Source organism: Anas acuta, chromosome 27, assembly GCF_963932015.1.
Source record: "Anas acuta chromosome 27, bAnaAcu1.1, whole genome shotgun sequence".
NCBI lineage: Eukaryota > Metazoa > Chordata > Aves > Anseriformes > Anatidae > Anas > Anas acuta.
In genome coordinates, this window is record NC_089005.1 from 4764110 (window position 1) to 4789276 (window position 25167).

The 25167-nt window shown below is 39.1% G+C and overlaps 2 protein-coding genes across 3 annotated transcripts in view; both read right to left on the reverse strand.

Annotated features, from left to right (window-relative positions):
* Positions 1-9373, reverse strand: part of SLC23A2 (solute carrier family 23 member 2) — a 34099-nt gene extending 24726 nt beyond the window's left edge. For both annotated transcript variants that reach the window (XR_011090128.1, XM_068662214.1), the window contains exons 1-4: positions 9241-9373; positions 8590-8688; positions 2571-2687; positions 1163-1320 (exon numbers count right to left, since the gene is read on the reverse strand). Coding sequence is in view for 1 of the 2 variants with exons in the window: in XM_068662214.1 (XP_068518315.1) it covers positions 1163-1320; positions 2571-2687; positions 8590-8688; positions 9241-9372 (506 nt within the window). In the remaining variant the exon portion in view is untranslated. The remainder of the gene's footprint in view (positions 1-1162; positions 1321-2570; positions 2688-8589; positions 8689-9240) is intronic.
* Positions 9374-9375: 2 nt separating this feature from the next.
* Positions 9376-25167, reverse strand: part of TMEM230 (transmembrane protein 230) — a 45267-nt gene continuing 29475 nt past the window's right edge. The window contains exon 5 of the transcript XR_011090137.1: positions 9376-9515. The gene's annotated coding sequence lies outside the window, so the exon portion shown is untranslated. The remainder of the gene's footprint in view (positions 9516-25167) is intronic.

Here is a 25167-nt window from a genome sequence, read left to right on the forward strand (position 1 = left end):
GTCCATCTTCTATTCGAATGCAGGATTTCAGCTTCCATTGTTCTTAAAGTGAACTAAATGACCCAAGAATCATTCAAGTAATCATATGAGAACATACTCATAAAGTATGTACTTTTCTGTTTTCACTTATCGTTGGTTTATTCAAGAAAATGCAGAAATCGCTTTGCAGGTTTTAGCTATTCCTGGTTCTCACAGACAGAGTCATCGTAAGTTTCACTTCTCTCTGCAGTGTTTACCATAGAACAGACTTTTTTTTTTTAAAAAATAAAATAAAATAAAGTAAAATAGCTTTATGTGAATAAAGCTTACGACATTCTGTTCTTAACACCACCAGATTTTTATAAGTATTTACTAGTGCCTGTAACGGTCTCTTGAATTCTCCTAGGGACACCAAAGGCAAGGTTGAGGCATCCCCATAAAGTTACATTAACGTATGTGTTTCTTCCCATCTCAAGGAAGGATCACAGCCTGCAACTCAGAACAACTAACAAATAAATGCAAGTTACTTGCTTATTGCAAGGTAATGACCAGAAATAGTTGGTTCAAAGAATACAAAGTTATCCTCATCCTTTTTCCAGTGTTGATTATTGTATTTTTCATTTCTGGAGGAAAAGTTCAACGTTCTTAAATCAGCTTTGGGAATACATTACACAGACCACTTTACTCAGTCTAAGATAGCAGAGCTGGATGTTAACACATTTCTTCAACTATGCTTATTTTGTGGCATGACTCCAAACACCATACCCTTTTAATATGGCAAGCACCTTACACAAACAGCCACAATTTGCTGTAGGACTAACCTTAACCTAAACGTTGGCAAAATAGAGCATCATTAAAGTAACTAAGGAAAATAGCAAAATTAATTCCTCTTTACAAAGGTGTATACATTTTTCCTTATCCTCATAGACTTCTCTCTTCTTTTTCTTTCCTGCATTCTTTTTTAATTTTTTTTTTAACCCATGGAATGCTTTCTCTGAATTCAGATCCACTTTTTTTGTAGCAGCTTTCCGAAAGCTTTAACTAACTGTCCTGTAACTAAATTTTTATCTTGTATTTCACATTTATCCTTTGGAAACGGACTAACTTCTTCTTGGATCTCTGACTGAGAAGCATAGTCTTATCATCAGCAGTTCAATAATTAGAAACAAATCCCAAATCTCACCTGCACCCAAAAGTTGTTTGTAACAACGTAGTGATGCCCACACAGAAGAAAATGGTCCCAATCAACTGGCTGGTAGCCCACTGGTCAAATCCAACACACATGGCATCAGCAAGCAAAAAGGGAACTGCTATAGTTCCACTGAAACATGTTAAGTAATGCTGTGAACAAAATAAATGGTTTGTTAATACCACAGACAATTCTTAAAAAGAGTTTATGAAGGTATTTTCTCTTCTATTGGATGTTTTTGCTTTTTAATTATCCATCAGACCTCTCATTTCCTGGTTCTAAAGCATTTCTACAACTATTTGCCCTCTATGTCAAGCCACCACTTGTCCGTTGCTAATGATCGCTATTTATGTAGAATAAACTAGGTTATTTACATAGCTACATGGCTACTGTTCTTAATGAGGAGGTATCTAGGTAACTGCTGAAAACAGCTTTCAATTCAGAAAAGCAGATAAATAACTCCATTCATTTTCAACCATGTGAAAAACTATTAGCTTACAAATTAATTTAGAGCACACAAACTAGCATGTACATAGGCTCCCAAGTACCAGACACTAGGTACTCACTAATTTTTTTGCAATCCAAACATGTTAAGCAAACAAACAGGTGTCACCATATTCACTAATGCAAATAAAAATCCCTACAGTACTGCCTGCCCTTGAGGAAAGACAGAAGTAAAAAGATGCTTTGGAATGTATTTGCTTGGAGATCTCAACATACTTTACAGATATTAACAAATTCTCTGCATTCCTGTGGGATAGATTTTATTGCCATTCAAGAAACAAAGGAGATGAAATGAGCTGTTCTGCTTCACATAAGCAAACGGTTGAACTACTAGTAGGGTCCTGCTCACCACTACAATCCTACTGATTGTAGGATGCATACATACATTCTCACTCCAAGAGGAGGACACTTAGAGGTCCCTTCCAACCCCTACAGTTCTGTGATTCTGTGACACCTGCTTGTTAGCAACTTACAGATTATGACTGCAAGATGGTGCTATCAAGCTTCTGGAATTGAAACCACTACAGTATCAACTTTAATATACAGGATTTCAATGCTAAACAGTTCTCTCTCTGCATCTTTAATTCCAGAGGTGCAAGATGTCAGTTTCTGAAGCTTTGCACATAGCATTTGTTCATATATTTACTACCAACATCTTAGAAGAATAAACATTTAAATGCATCTCACAAATGCATAAGCCAGCAAACAATAATGTAAATCATTATTAACACAGTAATCTTAGTTTCTTCTGAAGTCAGTCACACTATCTTAACAGTTTCTTCAAATATGCGAGAGTGTGGGAAGAATAACACATACACAAATGCAAGAAACTACACAGAAAGTGCTAAATAAGCTTTAAATTTTTTAGAGAAAAAATAGCAGCTGTTTTGAAACATACCTGTAACCCCAAAAATATGCAGAGATACCATGGAGGAACGTCTTCGATAGTGTAAATCATATCAGTTCTCTGAGCATCTAAACTGCCAGTGCTGTCTAGTGTCTCTGCCAAAGAGCTCTATCAAATTGGGGGTGGTAGAAAGGTGGGGTAGAACACAAAACATAATGGTCAGTTAATGTTACATATGAATAATCTGAATTTGAACTATCAGGCAATTCCAAGATACTCCAAGCCCGGTATAATAGTCACAAGCAACATCTGTACATTCTATCTTCAGAAACCTTACACCTTTGATGATGAGCTTATCTCCAACTGTAGTTACTGAAGTTGTACTGAACAGATTCATTTGTATAAACCATTTCCTGCTTATTTATACTAGCACAACAATAGTTCACTTATGATATAACCAGTCTGGCAGCCAAACAGTGCCCAAAACACAGGATTATCACGACAGACTTGTTTATGGAAAAAAAAAAAAAAAAGGAAGAAGAATTGGAACTAAATAGAAGAATGAACACTGGCTATTTGCAATGTAAAAAAGCTATAAAATAGCTATCCTTGCATAAGACACCTAAATCACAGGCAAGGAAGTTCCTCATTATGGTAAATACTTCCCAGCTTAATTCTTACTCAATTTGAGTCTGGGTTAACCATTTTTTAGTCATAAGATCTTTGTTTCTTTTTCCCACCCTACATTTAAGTACACATGAAATACATCCTAATCGTTATAACTGAATACATCCATGGCCAATTTATATTAGTCAAGCTAACTTCCTGCAGACCTACACAAATTTAAGTGATACCATGTTGTGGCTTTCCATGTGCCCTAAATTCACAGACAGCTAAGAGAACACTGACCAAACATACAAATACATTAAAATCCCTTCATATATCCCATTAGAACAAGATTCAGAGTAAGCATTTCTTCTTCACAACTAAGTGGAATTTTTTAAGTTTAACTCCAGTTTTTGAATTCCTGCAAACAAGAATACAATGCTCCAAAGCCTAAGTACCAACAACAAAAGCAGGAGGATCAGATTTCGTCATTTCAGCTCAACTATCAAAAAAGTACTTTATATAATTAATGTTCTAACCTAATCCATACTTGAACTTAAACTCACGTGAAGTAGCCTTACACAAAGGTTGGGAACTTTGCCAGACTTGTGACTTTGCTTCTAATGGTCTTCTTCAAAATCAAAACTCATTTACCGGTTTTCTAAAATAACCTCCATTTCATTTAGCCACTACAAGAGAAGCCAAACTGATCCATAGTATTTCCCTTTTACTCCCTGTTTCTGATGGGAAAATAAATGCCACTGGGAGCATATGTTAATTCAAATTCAAGGATTATAAATGACTGCACTGCTATGGAAAGACTGAGGGTCTATTGTAATCAGTGGAAAGTGAAATATAGAAACACTAATTTCAGAAAACTCTTAAACAGCATTAAGTACTAAGCATTCTGATCACCACAATTAGTTTAAAGGTATAGTTCCTGAACAGATCAACATGGAAAACTGTTGATTTGCCAGCTTTCAGCATCAAAATAATTTTTTTCATTGACCGAAACAAACAAACAAAGTCTGCCCACCTGACTGGGTTCATTAAAAAAGTGAAAAAAATACAAAAATAATTTAAAGAAAGAACTTAAGTTTTAGAGCTGCATGTCATGCTGGAGGGAGAACACTAAGCCGCTGTAAACTGCACGTCTTGTCTATAACTAGAACTTATCCTAAGTTCTGGCAAAGTTTTCTAACTTTGCCAGACCAATATCCAGTAACCACCATTCCTCTATGTGCCAATCTCTATTTTTTCCTCATAGGACTGATGAGGTTGCATAAAGTACATCCAGTCAAAAATACATTCCCCTTCTTCTTTGGGCAACAGAATGCAGAAGCTATGACTTGTTTCGACCTGGAAGAACATGGCACATTCAAAAAATTGGCTGCCCAGTCCTCTGAGTTGGAGGACCATGAACTGGGGAGCGGCGACTTTCCATCTGTAGCCACCAAGCGTGTAAGGAACCAGCTGTATCAGACAAATGTTCCTAAGTCCAGGGGGCCTGATGGGATTCACCCCAGAGCGCTGAAGGAATCAGCAGATGTTATAGCTGGACCTCTCTCAGCAATTTAACGAAGGTTGTGGGAGTCTGGGGAGGTCCCTGCTGACTGGAAGCTGGCCAACATTATACCCACCTACAAAAAGAGCATGAGAGAAGACCCAGGGAACTACAGGCCTGTTAGTCTAACCTCACTCCCACGAAAAGCTATGGAGAAGATTTTCCTGGGTATATTGAAAGGCAGTTAAAGAACAAAGCTGTTATCAGACACAGTCAACGCTGGTTCCCCAAGGGAAAGTCCTGCCTTTGAAATTGATCTCCTCCTATGATAAGGCCACCTGCTTGGTGGATGACAGGAAGGTGCTGGATGTAGACTTTGGGGATTTCAGGAAGGCCTTTGATATCCCTCATGGTACCCTTCTGGACAAATAGTCAAACTGTGAGATAAACAGGTTCATGTTACACTGGCTGATGAACTAGCTGAATGGTAGAGCCCAAAGGGCTGTAGTGAATGGGGCTACACCAGGCTGGTGGATGGTCAGCAGCAGTGTTGACCTCCTTGAGGGACAAGAGGCCTTGTGGAGGGATCTAGACAGATTGCAGCATTGGGCAATCATCAGTGGCATGAAATTCAACAAAGGAAAATGCCAGGTGCTACATCTGGGATGTTGTAACGTTGGACACAGGCACAAGCTGGGAGACAAGTGGCTGGAAAGCAGCCGATTAGAAAGGGATCTGGGAGTGCTGCTTGACCAGCAGGCTCAACAAGAGCCGCAGTGTGCCCTAGCAGCCAAGAGGGCAGACTGCATTTTGGGGGTACATCAAACATCATGCCCAGATGGTCAAAAGAGGTGATTCTCCCACTACAGTTGGCTTTGGTGTGGCCTCACCTTCAATATTGCATGTAATTCTGGGCTCCACAATATAGAAAGGATGTTAAGGTCCTTTAAAGTGTCCAGAGGAGGGGAACGAAGCTGGTAAAAGGACTGGAGGGAATGACTTATGAGGAGACAATGAGGACACATGGGATGTCTGGTATGAAGAAAAGGCTGAGAGGTGATCTCCTTGCTCTCTGCAGCCTCCTGAGGAGAGGAGCGCAGGGGAAGGTGACAGTCGCTGTTCCCTGCTAACCAATGGTAGGATGCACGTGAACAGCACAGAGTTGCACGGGGAAGTGAGGGGGTGTCAGACTGGATGTAAGGAAAAACGTTCTTTACTGTGACGGTGGGTAAAACACTGGAACAACAGGAACAGGCTTCCTAGAGAGGTGGTTGATGCCCCATGCCAGTCAGTGTGCAGTTGGACTCAAGGAACTTTGTAGGTCCACTTCAATTGAATTCTATTTCAAACTTTAAAGCAGAAATGTCATAGCACTGTCCTTCCTAAATGGCTAAGTACTGGCATAGAGAACATCAGGATACTCCTCAATCCTGGATGGATCCTCTTCCAAAAGCCAGACATATCCTGCTTCAGAAGAGGAAGCTTTCAACATTAGCTATTATCCGCTAAAGGTTTGTTAAACAGAATGGACATAAAGAGACACCAAGACCAAACAAGAAATCTGAGAGTTAGGGTGAGGTGTGGCTATCCAACTTGTAAGTCACTGGGTAGTCACTGGCCCTGTCATATCCCAAGCATGTGCCTGCTGGTTTCACATAATGACTGCTTGCTGGTGCTTGCCAAATGTGCCATACCAATATGCTTTAGAGAACTGCCAGTAATAAGCTGCACCTTTTTTAATGAGATACTGATCAGAGACTACTTTTTTTTGTTTTTTTTTTTTTTTGTTTTTTTTTTTTTTTAATTGGCCACAGATGGGACAACACACACACAAAAAAAAAAAAACAAAACAAACAGTAGGTATGCACAGGAAGAGACAAAGGTGGAGCAAAAATGTTGGGCAATAACAGAGAAAAACAAACACCAGCAACCATGCAAGATGAAGACATGAAGACTCTGTTATGAAGTAGTATTGGGAAGGACCAAGAAAAAGCTGATGAACTGCAAGAACAAGAAAAGAGGCCTTTAGAGAAATACCTTAAATAAGAACTGACAATATGTTCAAATTAATTGAGTTAAGCAACAAGCAACATTCTGTTGTTTACTTTATATTAATTCAGCAATAGTTATTTTTCATGCGGGCTAATAGTTGTTTCTGCTAACAAATATTAAGAAAGTGTAAGCACTGGGTATCCTCCAACAATTAAGTACACTTCAGTTCTCTTTGTCAAAGGACATTTATTCAACGTCTTCCATTTGATTTTTTTGGTGAATAATCTCTTCAGAGGAATGGAAAGAGAAGATTAATCATGCTTCATGCACACAACTTATTTTAAGTGGAAAACAGGCAGTTTGGCTAGATTACCAGAAATACTAGCCTCAGATACCATCTTAATACATGAGACTGCTAAATGCTACAGCTCCTCCCCTTCATTGTCCATTCACTGCAAGCCACAGCAAAGACTTAACCCAAACAGATTTAATTGAGTAACAGCTCACTGTCTCTTTAAGGCAAATCATCATCTATCATGTATGGTCCTGATTCACTGGGATCAAGTGGAAGGGAGAAAAATATACATATGCAATAAACAGGCCATGAAGACATGTTTTCATGTCTAGTGATCAATAATCTTAGTTGCACAATTTCATCCCAACGATTTTTGCTTGAGGCTTTTTCTCTTTACTCGCTAGTCTGAGCATGCTCCAAGTCAGCCATCACAGACATGCATGTCAACAGTTGCCAAAACGTGTCCATTAAAATATCAGCATGATCAAGATGGTAGTAGAGGTGTATTTGAGACAAATTTCTACATACAGATCATCTGTAAGAAAGACAAATCGTATCCAATGTACACTCCAGCATTCATAACATTCTTCTAAAATTCTTCTACAAGACATCTACCATAACTACCCTCTTGATGTACATTTTAAATTTGAAATTTGGAAGTGAATTTTGACATCTAAGTTAGAAAACTAACTCCACTACACAAGAACATCCTTGTCCTAGCAGAAGTTACAGCCTCAGAGAAACAAGCATCACGATGCTCTTACCTGGAACAGAGTGTTTGTTTGTTTTTGTTTGTTTTGTGTGTGTGTGTTTTTTTAAATTCTTGTTTCAATTAGGATATTTGAAAAATTTTGTCAAATTGAGGCTTTTCTGGGATAATGACAAACCACAGAGCCACTTCAATAATAAACATTTCAGAAAAAAAGTTGCTTTTCATGTTTCCTATAATACTCTTCCTTTACTTTAAAGGAAAGTTCAGGTGATTCACACTATCTCTACTTACAAGGTTGTTATTAAACAGAATTAATGAAAGATGCAATAGAGGGGAAAAAAAAAGCTGAAAAAAAAATCACAACCAAACTGGGTTCCTTTCAGGCATCAACCAAATGCTCCCAAATAGGAAAGAGAAAACCATTGCTGTCCTAAGGAAAACATCCGAGGGCCTTTATGAACGACCTGACCTTCACTCAAAAGCCATCACAAAATAATAAGCAGTTCCCTACTTGCAAGAAGGTTATAAAGTTAGGTTTATGAGGCTGGAGCTTAGAAGAGGCTGGGAAAGACACCAGTCTCAAAGGTATTCAACACTTCCCAGTTTACTTGACTAAATACAGGAAAAATTAAACTGAAGAACAAGGGAAAATGATCTTAGCAGGGAAATCACGTGAAAGGGCCAATATAAGTCAAGAAATGCAAAAATTGCATATTATGAATTTAGGTGGCAGGTCACAGTGAATAAACTGTTTGTAAGATTTGCTGAGTCATTCACCAACTTCGACAACAAAAGCTGCAGACCTGATGAGTCATGGGGACAGAACTCCCCCAAACTTGATCTGAACCTGCAAGTCAGCACGTTCAATCAGAAGAACAACATCACTCTAGCTTTACTTAGCTGGGAGAACAAATAATAGCACCAAGAGTGAGCTCTTGCATAGAAGGATGCAACTACATACCTTTTCTGCTATGCCATTTTCTGTAGTATAGATAGCCATCAACTCTGTGTCTTCTGTATCCTGATCACCACTGGATGTTGCTCCACCATTAATGACAACCTTAAAAACAAAGCAAAGCAAAACAAAAAGGTTCTAAAATAAACATTTTCTCTGCAAGTTCATGTCAGCCATTTTATCCTCCTTGTCCTTAACAGATACCTTTGACATTTTGTTAGAAAAGGTAACGTGCGTGACAAGCAATCATTTCTCTTACAGCTTCACACAAAGCTCTTTGAAGCCTAGACATAAATGACGTAACTGAAAATCTCAGTAAGTTAAACAACTGTAGCTGCTGCCTGCTACTCGTACTCAAGGAACACAGCATACTTCTATTAGGGGCTGGTGAATTCTGCAGTGTGACCACCAATTGTTCTAATCATGAATCCCATAGGGAATCCCACGTCCTGTAAACACTACTGCTTTGGAGCGCACACAGGAAATAGCTATAGACAACATAATGGGCCATGCGTGTATATAAACAGTAATAAATGGCAAAAGAGGTTTTACTAACAACTGAAGGACATAATGGTTTTGTATGACATTTTAAGAACAAAGCATTGTTCACTGGTTCACACTGAGCTTGAGTACACAGTTCTTGAATGTGCTACTTACAGGCAGGGTGAAGAAGGTGGGATGTTTAGATTCATCCTCATATTTGCCTTCTGTTGAGCCTCCCGCCTCCACTGACTTTGAAGTGGTATTCTTACCAATTCCCATCGTTTCCAGAATGTCAGGGACTTGCATACAGTACACAAGAGAATGCTTCTGGGTTGACCAGCCAAGCACTAACAGGACAATTCCTTATTTAAACAGCAGCAGCTCAGGGAATCACAAAGTTCCTCAACAATCCAGCTGGAAAGGTTGCTTTCTTCAAGTACTGTTAGCACCTAGAATTAAAACGACATTTATTTTTTTCCTTGATTATCCAAGTTACATGTACAAACACATATGCCCTTCAGACTTGCTTCCCCTCTCACAGCCACAACTCATGAGTACTTAGCATTCCTTTTTTTGATTTGATAATGAGCAGCTATCACAGAAAAATAAAGCTGAGAGCATTTAAAATTCTTTCAGGATGGGAATATTGTGATTATTTTCTCATTCTTCTCTTGTGGTCTTCCATTACTAATAGCATACTTAAATGCTGGTTTTGTTTCTATTTCGTTGTTATTTCCACAGAAGTATTTGGGAACAAAGTGAGCCTGTAATTCAGCTCTACTGAGATGCCAAACAGCTTGTTATTGTATATCTGCAAACAATACTCATACTTCTTCAAAGAATTTAAACTTGTAGACCTAATCATGACTTTGCGTCTGAATATCTAAATCCTTCCTTTTAGAATAACATATTATTAAACACAAAACATCCAGGAAGCTAAGACTAGCAGGCAGTGAAGCACTGCACCTATTTCAGACAGGCAGAAGCAGCCCCTTCTGCTCTTACACCTTTACCCCAAATTATCCCAGTTTCTCGAGGACTTTCAAAGTTATGTGCCTGATAATGCTGAAACAACTGCTTCTGGACAAAACTGCATTTTAATTGGTATTACCAATGTTTTGGCACAGGAACAGTAAAGATCATACATACATCTTAGTGGTTCTCTCTTGTTTTACCAGATGAGTCACCACACAGTATAGTTTTCCCATGTTTGATTCTAAAAGGGACCTGCCAGTCCTTGTCCATCCACACTTCTGCCTTTTCCAAGACAAAGAAGCACAAATTAAGAGATTTGAACCTAAACTTCCTGCAGGACAGCATCCAAAAATTCCGCAGTAAGCCAAATCTTGCAACTTGTGGTTACTGAGCTTTAAAAATGAAAGTGCAGTTGCAGGCAACTGCAGATGAAACAAGCCAAGCTACAGATGAAAGTACATGACAGAACTTGAAAAATGATCTTCAAAATTATAACAAGTGAAATTTTCTGCAAAAACAGTAACGCATTCAAGCGGCAAAACCCCACTGCACACTGGCATTACTTCAAAGTGAAATTTTCAACCTAATTGCAGGAGGTGGAAATACTGCTAACAGACATTCAAAAATCTCAGTTATATATACATAAGAAAGCCAAAAAGTACAGGTTAGTGTTTTTTTGTTCTTAAACCTCCTGTCCAAAACATTGCTCAGAAAAATGCCAGCAGCTCGAATATCTGCTGTAATTGCAATAATAATTAAACTTGAGAAAGACCCGTTTGATAGAGGCGGATTAGGACTGCCTGAAAAATTATAAAGTACTAATATTTTAAAATCTCTTAACAGTTGTTAATTGCCCATTTGCTAGAAAATTCTGGTTACTTGAGGTGAAAGAGATAATCTTTCAAAGTGATGCAACTTTTCAAGACACAAAATATAAATTCATAAGAAATACTCACTGGGCACTGAAATGCCCTTGAAGGCATTCCTAATTAAAATCAAAATGAAAGGAAAGTACTGCCTTCAAATAAGGGTTTAATTAAGATTTGTTTCTTAAAGTAAATAGTAAGATAGCATGGTTAATTATTTCTCACTTGCACTTAAGACTAAAGGACAGGACAATTTCAAATGCCATCTTGACTTTTTATAAAATGCCTTTCCATTTTTACAATAATCGCATGCTTTTATTCAAAAATGTGTATCTCTGGACATGAACAGCACCTGTACATAAGTTTGTTTCTCAGTACACAGATAACCAATGATGCCTCCTCAAATACTGATGGGAATACTAGTCCCAAAACTGTCTGTTGTGTGCAGGTCTGAGAGGTGACACGACCAGGTTAGAGAGGAGTTAACCAGCTCAGGAATTAACCAGAGCTCAACCAGTTAAAGATTGGTGCAGGCAGGTGTTTGTTATTTTGAGGGTTTGTTTGCTTTGACTGTAGAGGCACAAAAAAGCATGAATAAAAGAAAAGAAAGGAATCTTTTTCTTTCAGCATAGATACATCTTGTTCTCCAAGAAAATCAGTGATGGAGACAGGCTTAATTTACTCTGGCAGCTTTTATCATCTCAGATTTGTAAAGGGAATGGGAACGAATTGCACTTCTGTAACTAATACAGCCATGCCAATAAAGTACTACTGTAAGAGTCAGAGCAGGAGGATACCTGCCTTTCAAGAGATCTGGTGTAAGGTATTCCAACACGATAAGCTTCTTAGTTAGTATTAAACAGCATTTCCATTGATGCAAAAGACTACATAATCTTATTTTATTTAGCATTGCAAAACAGTAGGCCTGATATCTTCTCCAAGAACATGCAATGCTTCCTTGGGTATTGTTCTTGAGAATTACATCAGCAGATCACACAAATAAGCTGTGCCTTGTATTAATTTAGAGCTGAAACACAATAGCTAGAAAGGTTTGGATGAGGGTTCCCAGATGATGGCAAACAAAGTACTCCAAATTAACACACAAAAATAGCCTTGTCTGCTATTTCCCTGGCAAGAGTGTGCATTTATATACACACAAGTGTGTACACCTACACATGTGCACACATAAAAACACTACACATACGTAGGTTGGGGGGCTGTCCAAGGAGAAGGAGGAGAACAAATCTATGAACTATACTGGCTTCTACCCAGCAATTAAACTTGCATTTACTGGCAGAAACTACAGATCTTCGGAATACTTTTATTTTGCAATCAGAAGTATCGAGTCAAAATAAGAATCTTTAGGCAGCAGCCATTCAGGTCATCTGAAAGATATCTATCTCCTTTATCACACCTCTTATCCCACCAGCTGACTACAGCTTAACAAGGTGACTCAGACATTTTATAGCCCTCCATAACAAATCCAACTGATCAGAAGCCAAAAGGTCACACAACAGGAGATAAAACTCACTTGCCATCAGCCAAGTGCACACGTAACAAGAAGTTATCTGTCATCTGGGACCAAACGTGCAGGCTAGAAGTGAAACTTCCACCGGGACACTGATTAACATTTATTTTTTTCTATACGCGACTATGTTCAATACTCATACATGATTAACTCAGGAAGTCCAGAAGCCGACAGGGGTTCGCGTGCTTTAGATACGACTGGTATCTAAACAAACAGCCTACCCAGGGGATAGTCCTGATACAAGTCCACAAGAGCCCAGCTGGCTGCCTGGCAGGAACTGGGCAATGGTCACGCTGCATCTTCCACACAATTCTCTCTTCTCCTACACAGATCTTTTTCAAGGTTTGGTTCCAACACTAACTAGCAAGACACAACTACAGGAGTGTCTGGTTGGACACAGGACAGTAGTCCTTAAGCTTTGTATTTCCGTGACTGCTAATGCTACATTTTTGATTTTACCACAGAAGCTCCTTGTCTGTTTAAAATGAGTTATGGAGCTTTTCAACATTCAGGGAAGGAAAAAGTTTTAAGAACCGTAAGAGATGGAGATATTCAATTAAGACCATAGTTCAACATATTTATCTTCTATTTATCTTTTTGTTCTTGCAGTTCTCCCTGCATGTCATTCTGGAATCACTGCCACAACTAAAAATGTCCATCCACTGAAGAAAACGAAGGTTTTCCAACAGAGAAATCTGCCCACATAGCAAGGCAAGGTGTAAGAAATTCCTACTTCACAAGCTACTGAACTGCATGCATGCTTGTCTAAAAAGACAAATTGAAAATCCATCTCTTACTACAGTCGGTAACTTGGACATTACAGAAGATAGACACATACATAAAGAGCTTTTTAACACGGAAAGGAAAAATGGACCAAGAACCCCTTAAAAGGAATATGCAGTTATACAAACACATCTTCTCCATTACCTGTATTGCCTTCTTTAAATGCAGTATTACTTGACCTAGTCTTTGGCTGAATCACACTAAAATTGTTCTCTACATTTTTCCTGTTCATCTGAGAATACCCACTAATGACTACGAAGTACCAAAAACATTAAAGTTTGCTTTAACGGCATTGCTCTCTACAGTGTTATGTCTGAGGGTCTTTAACATGCTATATTGTCAATACTGTAATGCTCATCTCCCGGTATTTGCAACAAGCAGACCTAGAGGTTAAGCCTCTGCAAAAAACTCAGCTCGGACCTGAAGTTCCCCCATGATTGTCACAATGACTTACAATGCTGAAAATTACCGTTTTTCCAAAGTGTTAGTGTTTTTTTTTTGTTTTGTTTTGTTTTTACCCCAGAAGCTTAAGCGGAAACAAGCTTTATGCATTTACCTTATTTACTAAATTCAAAACAGAAATTTCCTAGAACCACGAGGGTTTTTCCAAATTTCAGCTGGATCTCAAACTTTTAGCAACTGAGCCACGCGCACCACACAGAGATAGACAAAATATTTTAGATTTCCCATATTGATTCATGTGGCTGCTTTGAGAGGGCAGGAGAAAGCTGACCCAGCACAAAGCACAGCAGATAAATACTAGCAGTAAGCACAAAGTTTGAACACAAAACTCATTTTGTGCTTTGCATGATGGGGCATAAGCATTTTAGAACAGGTACCATGTCCCCTGGAGCCACAGCTGCAGCCAGAAACTGTTGTAACAATCGCAAATATTTAACGCCCTGGCAAAGCAGCAGAACTGTCTGTAGAGACCATGAGAAATACAGAGACCAAGAGAAACGGGAATTGGTTAGCTTGTAGTTGTGGCTTGCTGTACTGCAGTTCCTCAAACAAAATGTTTTGCAGAGAGAGGTCTAAGAGACAAGCAAACCAGCTGGTAGAAGAGTTAAAAGGAGCATACTAGCTAGTCTGAAAGGTCAGCACATCCCTCCTACTTCTTCTTAGCATAACACAAGTCACAAGCAGACTTACCAAGTTAAGCAGCGACTGTGGTCCTTTTCTCTCAATCTCTATTGTGGGAAATCAGGGACTGACCTATATTTGGTGTCCCTACAATACTGTGCAAGGGAAATATTTGTAAAGGAAGCACAACAGGCGTGGTTATAAAAGAAGCTGGCATTGAAAAAGCACATTCTTTCAAACATACTGATGGAAAAGCTCCCAGGAGCACTGGATGTAGGTACACCACCTGGCAAGCACGTGTCTTGCCACCTGGAGGAAGGAGAAATGTCAGATCCAACCCAGGATCTTTTAGGTTTTTACAGATGACTGAAGAGCCAGGAGAGCTCAGTCTGTCACATACAGTAAGGCGATTAGAATCAAATTAAGGTGACCGCTTAATTACAAACTTCAATTTATTATTTATAATTAGCTGTCAGACTCAACTTTCTTCTGCAAGCATAGATGATGCTCTGCCAGAAGGTGTCCAACCTTACATCAGCCAAGGTTAGCTTCACCTAAATTTTAAATACATTCAAAACACTTAAGGCAAGTAATCTGAACTTTGGCAGGATTTAAGTTCCACCATCTCCAGTTTCAGGTGTATGGCATCCCTAAAACACACACTGTGTCTAAATACAAATCAAGACATCCTCTTATGTCTGTGATTATAATTTTGGCAATAGACATGAGACAGAAATGTGGAGAGGAACCTGCAGCCTGCACCTCCGGATATTTTGTTAGAATATACCTGGTCTAAACCATTAGGCCAAGTAGCTAATACTACTCTACATCACCGAGGACGAGGATGTATTGAAGACAAAGGGTGTGCTGTAGGACAGAGATACCGTTGGTTTGCTGCCAGCTGGCACTCTCCAAGTGACCCCGCAGAGGGGAATGGGCAACCATGCAGCTGGGAGCAGCACAAGAGCATCCAGGGTGCTGCAGGTTGCTGTGGAAGGCAGCAGGATGCATGCCAAGAGATCAGGGAACTTTTGAAAGAAACTCCTTCACTGAAACACTTTCCCTAATCAGTTTGGTACAGGAGTGCTTCTGTGCTTTCAAGACCGGCAATGCAGACAACCAAGGAACTTATGCAAATTCCAATTAGGCAAGCTTACTTTAAGGTTATTGCCACCCCTGGCCAGACACACAACAGAACACAAAAGCAAGGCGATTCCCAGTTAATTATGGAACAGCAGCAGCAGCTTTCTCTGGATTGCTCTTGGCTTTGGTTACACGAATTGCACAAGATTTCTGTACATTACTGTACATTTCTGTACATTAAAGTATCATAATAAGACTTCTCTTCTTGTAATTAGACACACCTGGTCTTCCATGTATTAGATGGGAGCCACAGTGATGGACATTTATACACATCCTCACTTTCACAAGTCTTGAGTTAAGCTATTTTTAACATTGGGAGATCCTCAGAGTGAGATTCACCCCTTTACTTTCCAGCCTGCTTGCCACTGCCATCCGCATGTGCTGTTCAGCAGCAGAAATACAGTAAGTCTGAAGTATCATTTCTAGAAGTCATTAAAATGGGGCTGTGCTTTATCAAGGGGATTAAAATTAATGACCAAATTATAAGCAATCAGAAGAGTAGCAACTTTGAATCTCCAAGTTGACCAAAAAGTTGCTTCATGTTCTACAGAGCAAAAAAGTCCTCCCATTTTCAGAGGATTCATCAACAAATATCTCATCAGTGCAGCTATTAAAGCCCAGCAATCACTTGATGTTAAGCAATCCAAGTCCTCTCAGCAGACCCACAACCACAACACTGGTTATCCCAATTTCATTTTGAGATTGGTGCTGCGATACAGCTCCTTACCCTACAAACCGTTCCAGATATGTAGGTGTGCCCCAAGGGCATTTTTTCAGCCTTGCAGGGGATTTTGACCATCTTACAGATGCGGAAAAAGTTGCATAGCATCCGTACTTAATCTTCTGTTGCTACATGTAAAAACTATCTTCCTGGTTTAGTCTTAAGTAGAGATTTCCTCAGGCTCTTTTGAAACAGAGCCTCTTTGGTCTGAAAAGTACTTCTGATTTGTCTCTACCACACTCGTGCCCAGAGCTCCTTCCCATTAAATGAAATGGCACTAAACTGCTGCAATGTCCTTAAACAGCGCAGGTAAGATCTTTCCCCTCTGCTCAAGAGGAGCTACATCCACACTTGTACAAGCATACTTTACATTCCTAACGCAACACATCACCAAAACACTTAATTTCCCTTTACCTGCAGTAGAAGTGGACCAAGCACTGCTAAATATGCCCCGACTTTCTAACATTTAGATTTTAAAAAACAAGATTTGATGGGCACTTCAAGGAGTTTCAGTCCTGAGTTCATTTCTCACTTCAAAGGACGTCTTCAAAGCACCAACGTATTCTTTCTTTGTAGGCACTAATGAATTTTTAAGTAGTTGGTATTTTGACTGCCATCCAGAATAGTATGTCTTAACAACTGACCAACATTATTATAGCATGTCTACACAAAGCCGTGCAGAAAAGTTATGCCCAGCTCAAACCTTCTGTTGATTTAAAGCACATTAGGTAAATCTCATTAACTTCCTATGTGAATGAGCTTGATGAAAGGAGGACTTAAATCCAACTGAATGAGATACTTAACAAAGGAGCTCATAGTTTTCAAAAACTACACGCTTGGTTACTCAAATTATTAAAAAGAGATAAATTGACTATGAATCTAAACAAAAATATCTTAAATACAAATATTTCCAAGAGGTATTGGTCAACATTAAGGTTGAAGTTAGGTCAAAAATATTTGTCAAGCTGTTACTTGCTTATTTTTCACACCACTTTTCTCTCTTTTTATTGTTCCAATAGGCAACAGTTTTGCCAAAATTCTATGCAGTTATGTGCACTACTTTCCATAGGAGATGCACTCAACATGTGCAATGATCTGCGTCCTAACAAATATCCTAATGAATGAGCAGGAAAGGAGTATCTGGAAGAAACTGTAAGAATACACTTCAAAGACATTAAGTGAGATCTGACAGATAGTTTTACAACTTGACACTATATGACTGATATCAAATGACACCTGCAATGTTCTCTAGATAGCAATGACAACATAAATAAAATTTTAATACCGTATCACTGTCCTTTATGAAACATATTACTACTTCATAGTCTTACCTTCAGCAAAGTACACATCCATCCCTGTTTACAGTAGGCATTAATTTGATTTACAATAGAATACAGTCCTTAGAGTTCCCCTGTGAAGCATTAATAATCTAAGAATTCAGAAACTTCCACATTATTACGAATGTTAAGACACAGTTCATTAAGCTCCTTTACAGCACTCGGAAAGCAACCTGAGAACACACTGGATCTTTTCTCAGCTTTTTTTTTTGTACTTCTACTTGGCACTTTGATGAAAGCTTCTTTTCTCCAAGACCTTCATCACATTAAAACAAAGGTGAAGTTAGAGACTCGTCTAGGAAAAATTCCATTTATTAAGCAAACCTGGGTAATGCGCCAAGTTTTTCTACTCTGACTATGAAACTCCTTTCCAAAGATTCTGCCTTTCTTAAGTCTACTTTTGAAACAGATACTCCTTGCTGGAAGAAAACAATTCAAGTCCAGTAAGCAATATAAAATCAGTAAGTGATTAGACAATTTACACAATACACACACACAGAGATATAGTTGTTCTGTTAGGCATAACTTGAAATAATTAAGCTTTTCTCTTCCATTTAACATAACTTATTAATAAAAGATTGGAATTCAAGACACTTTCAAAAACTGACCAAGATACTGTACATCTAGGGTCAAACATTCTTAAAACCCTTTTTTTAAGCTACGTAAACGTCATATAATTTCCTCCCATTTTAAATTAAAAGGAAGACCAAGTTTACAGGCAAACAGAAAAGAAGGCAAATACTTCTGAACCTCTCTTTACAGTGATGCTGATATTTTTAAATGAAAAACTAAGTCTCAAAATCCTGGGTATATTGAAAACTAAGCTATTCAAAACTTGAGTATATCAGATTTAAGTTTCCTTATTTAATAATTCCTACACTATAGCAGCTGAATTCCTGTAATCATCCCCATTAGCATTTGGATTTAGAGAAGCACTTACCTCCAGAAACCCGTACTGACTTCTATAGACTGTCTCGGCCAACTCCTCCACGGTGTTTCTTCCAGTCTGTGCTCAGTGCAACAGTTCAAGTTGCAAGCCACAGCCTGAAAGGATGCAGACATCCTGACGGAGGATTTTTATAATCTGGTTGGGCTCACTACATTGTATAACTGTACTTTGCCCAATAAACATCTCTGCACGTTACACAACGGCTGAAATGCAGGAAGACACCACATGGTCATAAACTGTTACTACATGCCTCTGCCATAGTTACGAAAAGTAAGTGAAGGGACAGTATCTCCAAGTAACAGCAGAGTGCGTACACTTCAAACTGAGCAAGGAGGTTCAAGTGTTTTACATAACCTGCAATGCTACAGACAGAAACCCCGGCCAGGGCCTCTAAAATCAAGCTGCATAAATATTTACATGCCTGATTCCAGCAGCTGTAATCAGAATTGGGATACTTCTCCAACCGTCTCAGTGATGAACAAATTAGCATTACCATAAACCTCAGCTGTGCAACTTGCATGGAAGTATTTTTCTTAGTTATTAGCCAGTTTTCAAGAGCTCCCAGATCTCAAAACTCTATTCCATAAAACCAAGTTTAACAAACCACAATCTCACCAAGAACTGAGAGCACACAACGTATCCTGTACTGGGCTCCTTCACTTCACTAATGGAAAAAGACGCATAAAAGTGATACTCAGGGCCTCGGAACAGAGTGAGATGGTAAGGGAGGCACAACATTCCTCTTCTTCTCTCCCCGATCTACCTCTTTCTGCATGAGGATGGCCCTGTGTCAAGGGCACTACCCTTCTGTGCTCACTCTGAACCTTCCCCACTCTCTGAAGTCTCACACACGTACGTGCAGAGCACCATTGCTTCTAAAAGGAAACAAACAAACAAACACTTTGTATTTGCTTTGAAGTCCGTATACTGCTTCCTTACCCTAAGAGGGAAGTGATCACGCGGCAACCTCTCCACATACTCCACGTGTGTTGCAGCATTAATGAGTCATCAGCACTTCTACAGCTGATACCGGGACTAAAGCAAACCAGCAGAAAGCAGCACCCAGCTCTGGGACACTGCCTGCGTCCACCTGCAGCCTCCCTGCCACTTCCAGATCTCCAAGAGAAGACCTCTGAGGGCAGCATGAGTTCTCTTTACCTGAAACGCACCTTTTGAACCCAAATTTGTGGAGGCAAAAGACAGGCCAAGGGCGCCACCTAGCTCCCTTCTAGTAAGCAACGCAAGCTTTACGCAATTGTAGAAGTTCATCACAGACTGCCAGAGCTTCATTGTCAAGACCTGAACGCTGCTACCATCAGCAGATCAGATACCGGCATGTGCTTGTTCTTTCATTAAAGAATGAAAAATTGATTAGGGAACATTTAATTGAAAGCTGACACTTATTACATGCATTATTTTTTATTCATTTTCTAAGAACACGTTAAAGAAAGCCAATTATACCCAATGACAATTCTATGCAGTGTGTGCATATATACATACACACGTACATACACACAATTTCCGGCATTCCATCTCCACTGCACAGAGATGTTGAGAAGTTATCTCCTCTACCTCTCCTTTCCAATTATTAGATTCTTTCCTTTGCTCTTAATTTCTGATTCTCAATGCTTTCACCGATGTTCACCCAAAGCGCAAAACATATGCAAAATCCATTGAAGAGAAAGCTTGCAGCCCCTAAGGCAAGCATCACTATATCTTAAGACTATAAATAAAGTGCTTGCACCACAGGTGCACTGGCTGCCTATAAGATTGTCCAGGTACAACGCTTTTGAGGGATATGCTGGAAATTATTTTAGGTTCAGGGCATTTGATGTGCTTACAGGTAACTAAAGGACTAAACAGTCAATGGCAAATAAAAAAAAAAAAAGCCATTTGCTTTTTGGCTCCAATGTCCAGAATTATTTATTTTAAATAGTTGCAGTTAAAAAAACAAAAACAAAAACAAAAACAAAAAAAAAAAAAAAAAAAAAACTCAAATGCTGCTTGCCCTGAATATCAAAGTTTGAAGCATAATTGATTTTAAAGCATAAATGATTTTAAGTACCCAATTAAACAAGACTTGTATATTTACCTAACAATTAAGACTAATCAGTCCAAAGTCCATCATCAGTTAGTGGAGAATTTCATCATTCAAAAGATTTGTTTCTGGTTACTGATATTTATACTCAATAATTTAGTTCAAACAAACCGCCTACTAATCTAGAGACCTTCACTCAAAGCTCAGCTTCGATGATCCACAGTGCTGGACAGCTGTAATTGCAGGCTGTTTACTTGAAATTGCTTGCAGTGAATAGGTACTTAATCACTGTTATAGCTGAGATGAATGTTAATTTGACATATAACTCTTGCAAGTACCATTTCAAGACAGCAGAACATTTTACAGTGAATCTTCAAACTCTGCAACACTGTAAAAGACAGAAGGGAATAAACTGACAAGAACAGAAAGAGGGAACCTTATGCCATCTTGCAGCATTCTTAATCTCCTGGTTCATGCTACCTGGAACAGAAAGAATCTGCAAGACCAACTCATTCTCCAGCCAGGTTAAACCCCAGCTGACCCGCTATGCCTGCTGTGGGCGTGCAAACAGGGGTACCAGAGGTTCATTTTACTTACCACACTCCAAACCCAGTGGGAAGCTTTATGTATGGCTGCATTTTATTGATGGAAACAAAATCACAGTAGACAACTTGCATTCTGCTTCTCCAGTGTAGGAAGCAGACCGAAGCACTGATCCTACATAGCCAGTCATCACTCATATGCCCTACTTAATATTTGAAGCTTAAGCTGAAAGGAGCACTTCTCTTGCTTGAGGATGTTTACTCTGAGGTGGAGTTCACTTCTAATTATTCTCACAAAATCCAATTTTGTGCCTCTTGGTCAGTTATATAGTGCTCAATTTAAGCGTGAAACAAATACTTCAGAGAGCTATAGTCAAATTACAAATGCATGGTGTTAGACACACATTGGTAATCTAACTGACAATTTACGGGCAACAATCTGAGCCAAAATATTTATTCTGAGGACATCCTCCCCAGTTTTGCTGCACGCAGTTTGGCCAAAATTCTCCTTCGAAGTAACCTGTTTCCACTGTACTGGTAACCGTCTCCTGTGTACAGGGATGGAGCACAGTGGTGAACTGAAATGACCAAAATTGATAACAATATGACCCAGTGACGACAAACAGCTGGTAACTTAATCATCCCTTTGAACCTTCAGATAGTGCCAGGTAATAACGAGAAAAACAAGCAACATAAAAGGCAAGTCTGATGCCTTTATGTCAGCTACTTAAGTCAGCTTTTTTTTTTTTTTTTTTTTTTTTTTAATTCTTCCAGTCTAAGTTTTCTTCCTACCAATGCCATAACAAGTATGTAACCTTTCATGTCAGTGAAGAGATTCGATTTATATTATAGAGCGGACTCCCATGAACATCTAATAGAAGATACTTAACATAATACAGCACATGCAAGACAACAGCATGACGTATTATTAAACAGATGTGCTTCCACCCATAATTTTGAACAGCAGAAAGACCGAGGTGTTAAATCTGATTCTCGAGGCATTTATAAATCCACTGAAATTCCTTGAAAAAGCATTTACTGGAAGACACACTTGAATATGAAAACATCCACAGTTCTCCTCTGTAATGTTATATTAAAAATACACAAAGACTTACCAAAGCTACTTTGAAAGATTGTATTTAATTCAGTGAGTGATGTATAGCCCTGGGTACTACCTACATGTACTCCTTGTACATGACTCAACTCATCAAAATGCACATCCCTCTTCATCTAACAGAAATGATACCTAGAAGCAGCCCCATGGTAAGTGAATTCCACTTTTCCAGTTGAAGAACACAACGCTTAGTGCTTTTTTTTATCTTCTTCCTCAACCCTGAACAGTGTTTCTTAGAACTTGTCCTGCAATCACTTTTTTCTTTTAATACTTTAAGAAAAACCGAGGGTCTGAGAAGTAAGTCAAGGTAGACCTATGCTACTTAGAAAAAAAAAGTGATTACAAGATGGAAATGTCTTTTAAAATACCTACAGTTGATTCCTGTTCAAGAAATAAGAAATCGTTTTCAAGTTAAAACAACAACAAAAGAGCAGTGAGGCCAACACCATATACTCCCAAGGCACAGATCAAACCTCTACAAAAATTAATGGAGGAAGAATGTGCTTTCTGTGACCTGCTACTGTATTCATCATGTCCATAAACTAAGTCAGACAGCTACATCTTTCCCGGACCTCCAGGTATGTCTGCAATTAATGGCAGTCCAAGCTCAAATAATTTTTCTTTAAGGACTGACAAAAGTGAAACCAGTTCATTGGTCAATACAGCACCAGAGCAGGTTGCTGACTGCAGCCCTTAGAGCATCACTGCCTTCCAGTATTCCCAGGATGCCCAGCAAAATATTGTCAACGTCATATACCAAGAAGCCAGTACACAGACCAAACTCAAGTATGCAGTCACTCAGCCAAGGCAACAACACAGAGCTAACCTGCTAAGCCCAGATATCTCATAAGCCCGAAGCTAATAAGCTGCAAACTGGAAGCCTACAATTACACTTCACACCCGCACCTTCAGCCTCCTCGTTTCTCAGAGGTGACACCACAGAAAGACATCCAAGGTGCCCTCATGGCTTCCAGCCACAGCTAACAAGTAAGAGCCAACAATCAGCCCAACAGCTCCAACCCTTTCAATGCTGCAGATCACAAAATGAAGCAGCTCTGCAAACAGACATATGTCTAAACTTGAAACACCTGATGCTGTATCTGCTGAAGTTGCAATTTTGTCATTTGTTGGCATTACCATGGCATTATTTTGCTGTTACCCTCTAGTTAGCACACTCACAGTTCAGCTTATCCATCTTATTTTTTGACTGCACATGGTTTCAAAAATGCAGGCTATACTTCTTCAAAGAAGAAAACAGACTGCTCTGAGTACAGGCTATGCAAAGAACATGGAAAGTTCCATCCTTCAGTTGAAGTTGCTGTTATTTTCATTTCCTAAAGGCAAACCATGTCTATACAAAAAGCATCTCACAGTTCTTAATTCAACACACTTTGCTCAGACGCCCAGAAATCTACCTGCATTAAAGACTGACCAGCCAGGTTGAAAACTATAGCTGTGAAATTAAATATCTTAAAATTGGGAGAAAAGAGCAGATAGCCATACTGCTGTTCAGTTATTCTGGTTTCTTGTTCACGGTTCAGTAAGCAAATGACAAATGCAGCTTCACTGCACTGCCCAATTGCGCCAGCAGCTGCAGCTCCTCCTCCTCCCACCAATCCTGACCTCCTTCATCTGAAATAAAAAAAAACACAACTTTAATCCTCAAAGCATGGCCACAAGTCAATCTCAAACTTAGCACACTTTTTAATTTTCTTTTAATTATCCAGTTGGGAGAATTATACCCTCCTTGCTCAGTGACCTTTCATTCCTTCAAGATAATTTCAAGAAATCTTTCCTGGGAATAATCAGCAAAGTTATACCACTTGCATGGAAAATGTTTCTAGGCATCCAAGCAGTGAGAGGAGAGAGGGCATGATTTTTCATGTGCTTTTGAGCAGGCGGCTTTTTCCAGGTTACAAAGTACTCTGCTCTGTAGAGCAAGTATTTTCTGGCCTCGTACTGGTGACTGCTCCAAGTACAACTTTGACACATCTAACCAAACACCTTCCCAGAAGTCAGTCATCACCATGCTGAGATTTAGAGTCCTCAAGCCCCCACCTATGTGGAGACAAACCTAGAACCACAGAATTCCCTTCTGCTGAACTGGCAGAAGACAATGCAGAAGCTGACTGTCTATTGCTGCAGAGATTTTAATACCAATGACTGCTGACCAAATCTTGGTCCCGTGAGCTTTGGTCTCAAATCATAGCTCGGTTTGCCATAGTCAGAGCCACAGGGATAAATCAAGTCGTTACTGCCATTAATGATTTTTAAGTTATGCCAGCACTACTTACTCTCTGCCCACACACTAAACAACTGTATGCAACCCTGCAATTCATTCCCACACCAATTACTAATTTATTAATTTCACAACAAGCCTGGAAGTGTTTATACAGACAGGCTTGTGTTTAACCAGACCTGCTGGTTAACTTCCCGTACTCATCTTTCAGGCAGATTAGGGTGAAAATGCATATGTGCCCAACAGTCCTGACCCACTTCTTTATAAACGTGCATTAGTAGATCACTCGTGGCCTGAGAAGTCAACGTGCCATCACCAGTTCAGTCCTCTTACTCCACAGGGACAATCAGCAGAGAGCAGAGGTAAGCAGCACCCTTCAAAAGGCAGCTGGCGTCTAACCTGTATGGCATTTAGCACATTAGCATGGAGAGACTCAAGATGAAACTTAGTAAAATTGCTTGAATATTTTTCTCCATATGTAAGCAGTTAATTAAGAATATACTCATATATATTCAGCGTGTTAAAAATCCCTTCAACAAAAATGCATAAGAACAAAACGTGAATTCTTCTCCAACTGAAATGACAGGAATAGCACATTCCATTTTACAATGTACTGATCGCTCAGGAAAAGCACAAAAAATGCAATATTCTGACAGAGTTCACATTTCTTACAGTAGTATTCATGTCAAGTATTGTTTATTGAAAGATTTTTTCAGCAAGACATGCTTTTTATGAAAAGTGTTTTGGTAATACTTAATATAATATTAATATTTTTTGTGCTTT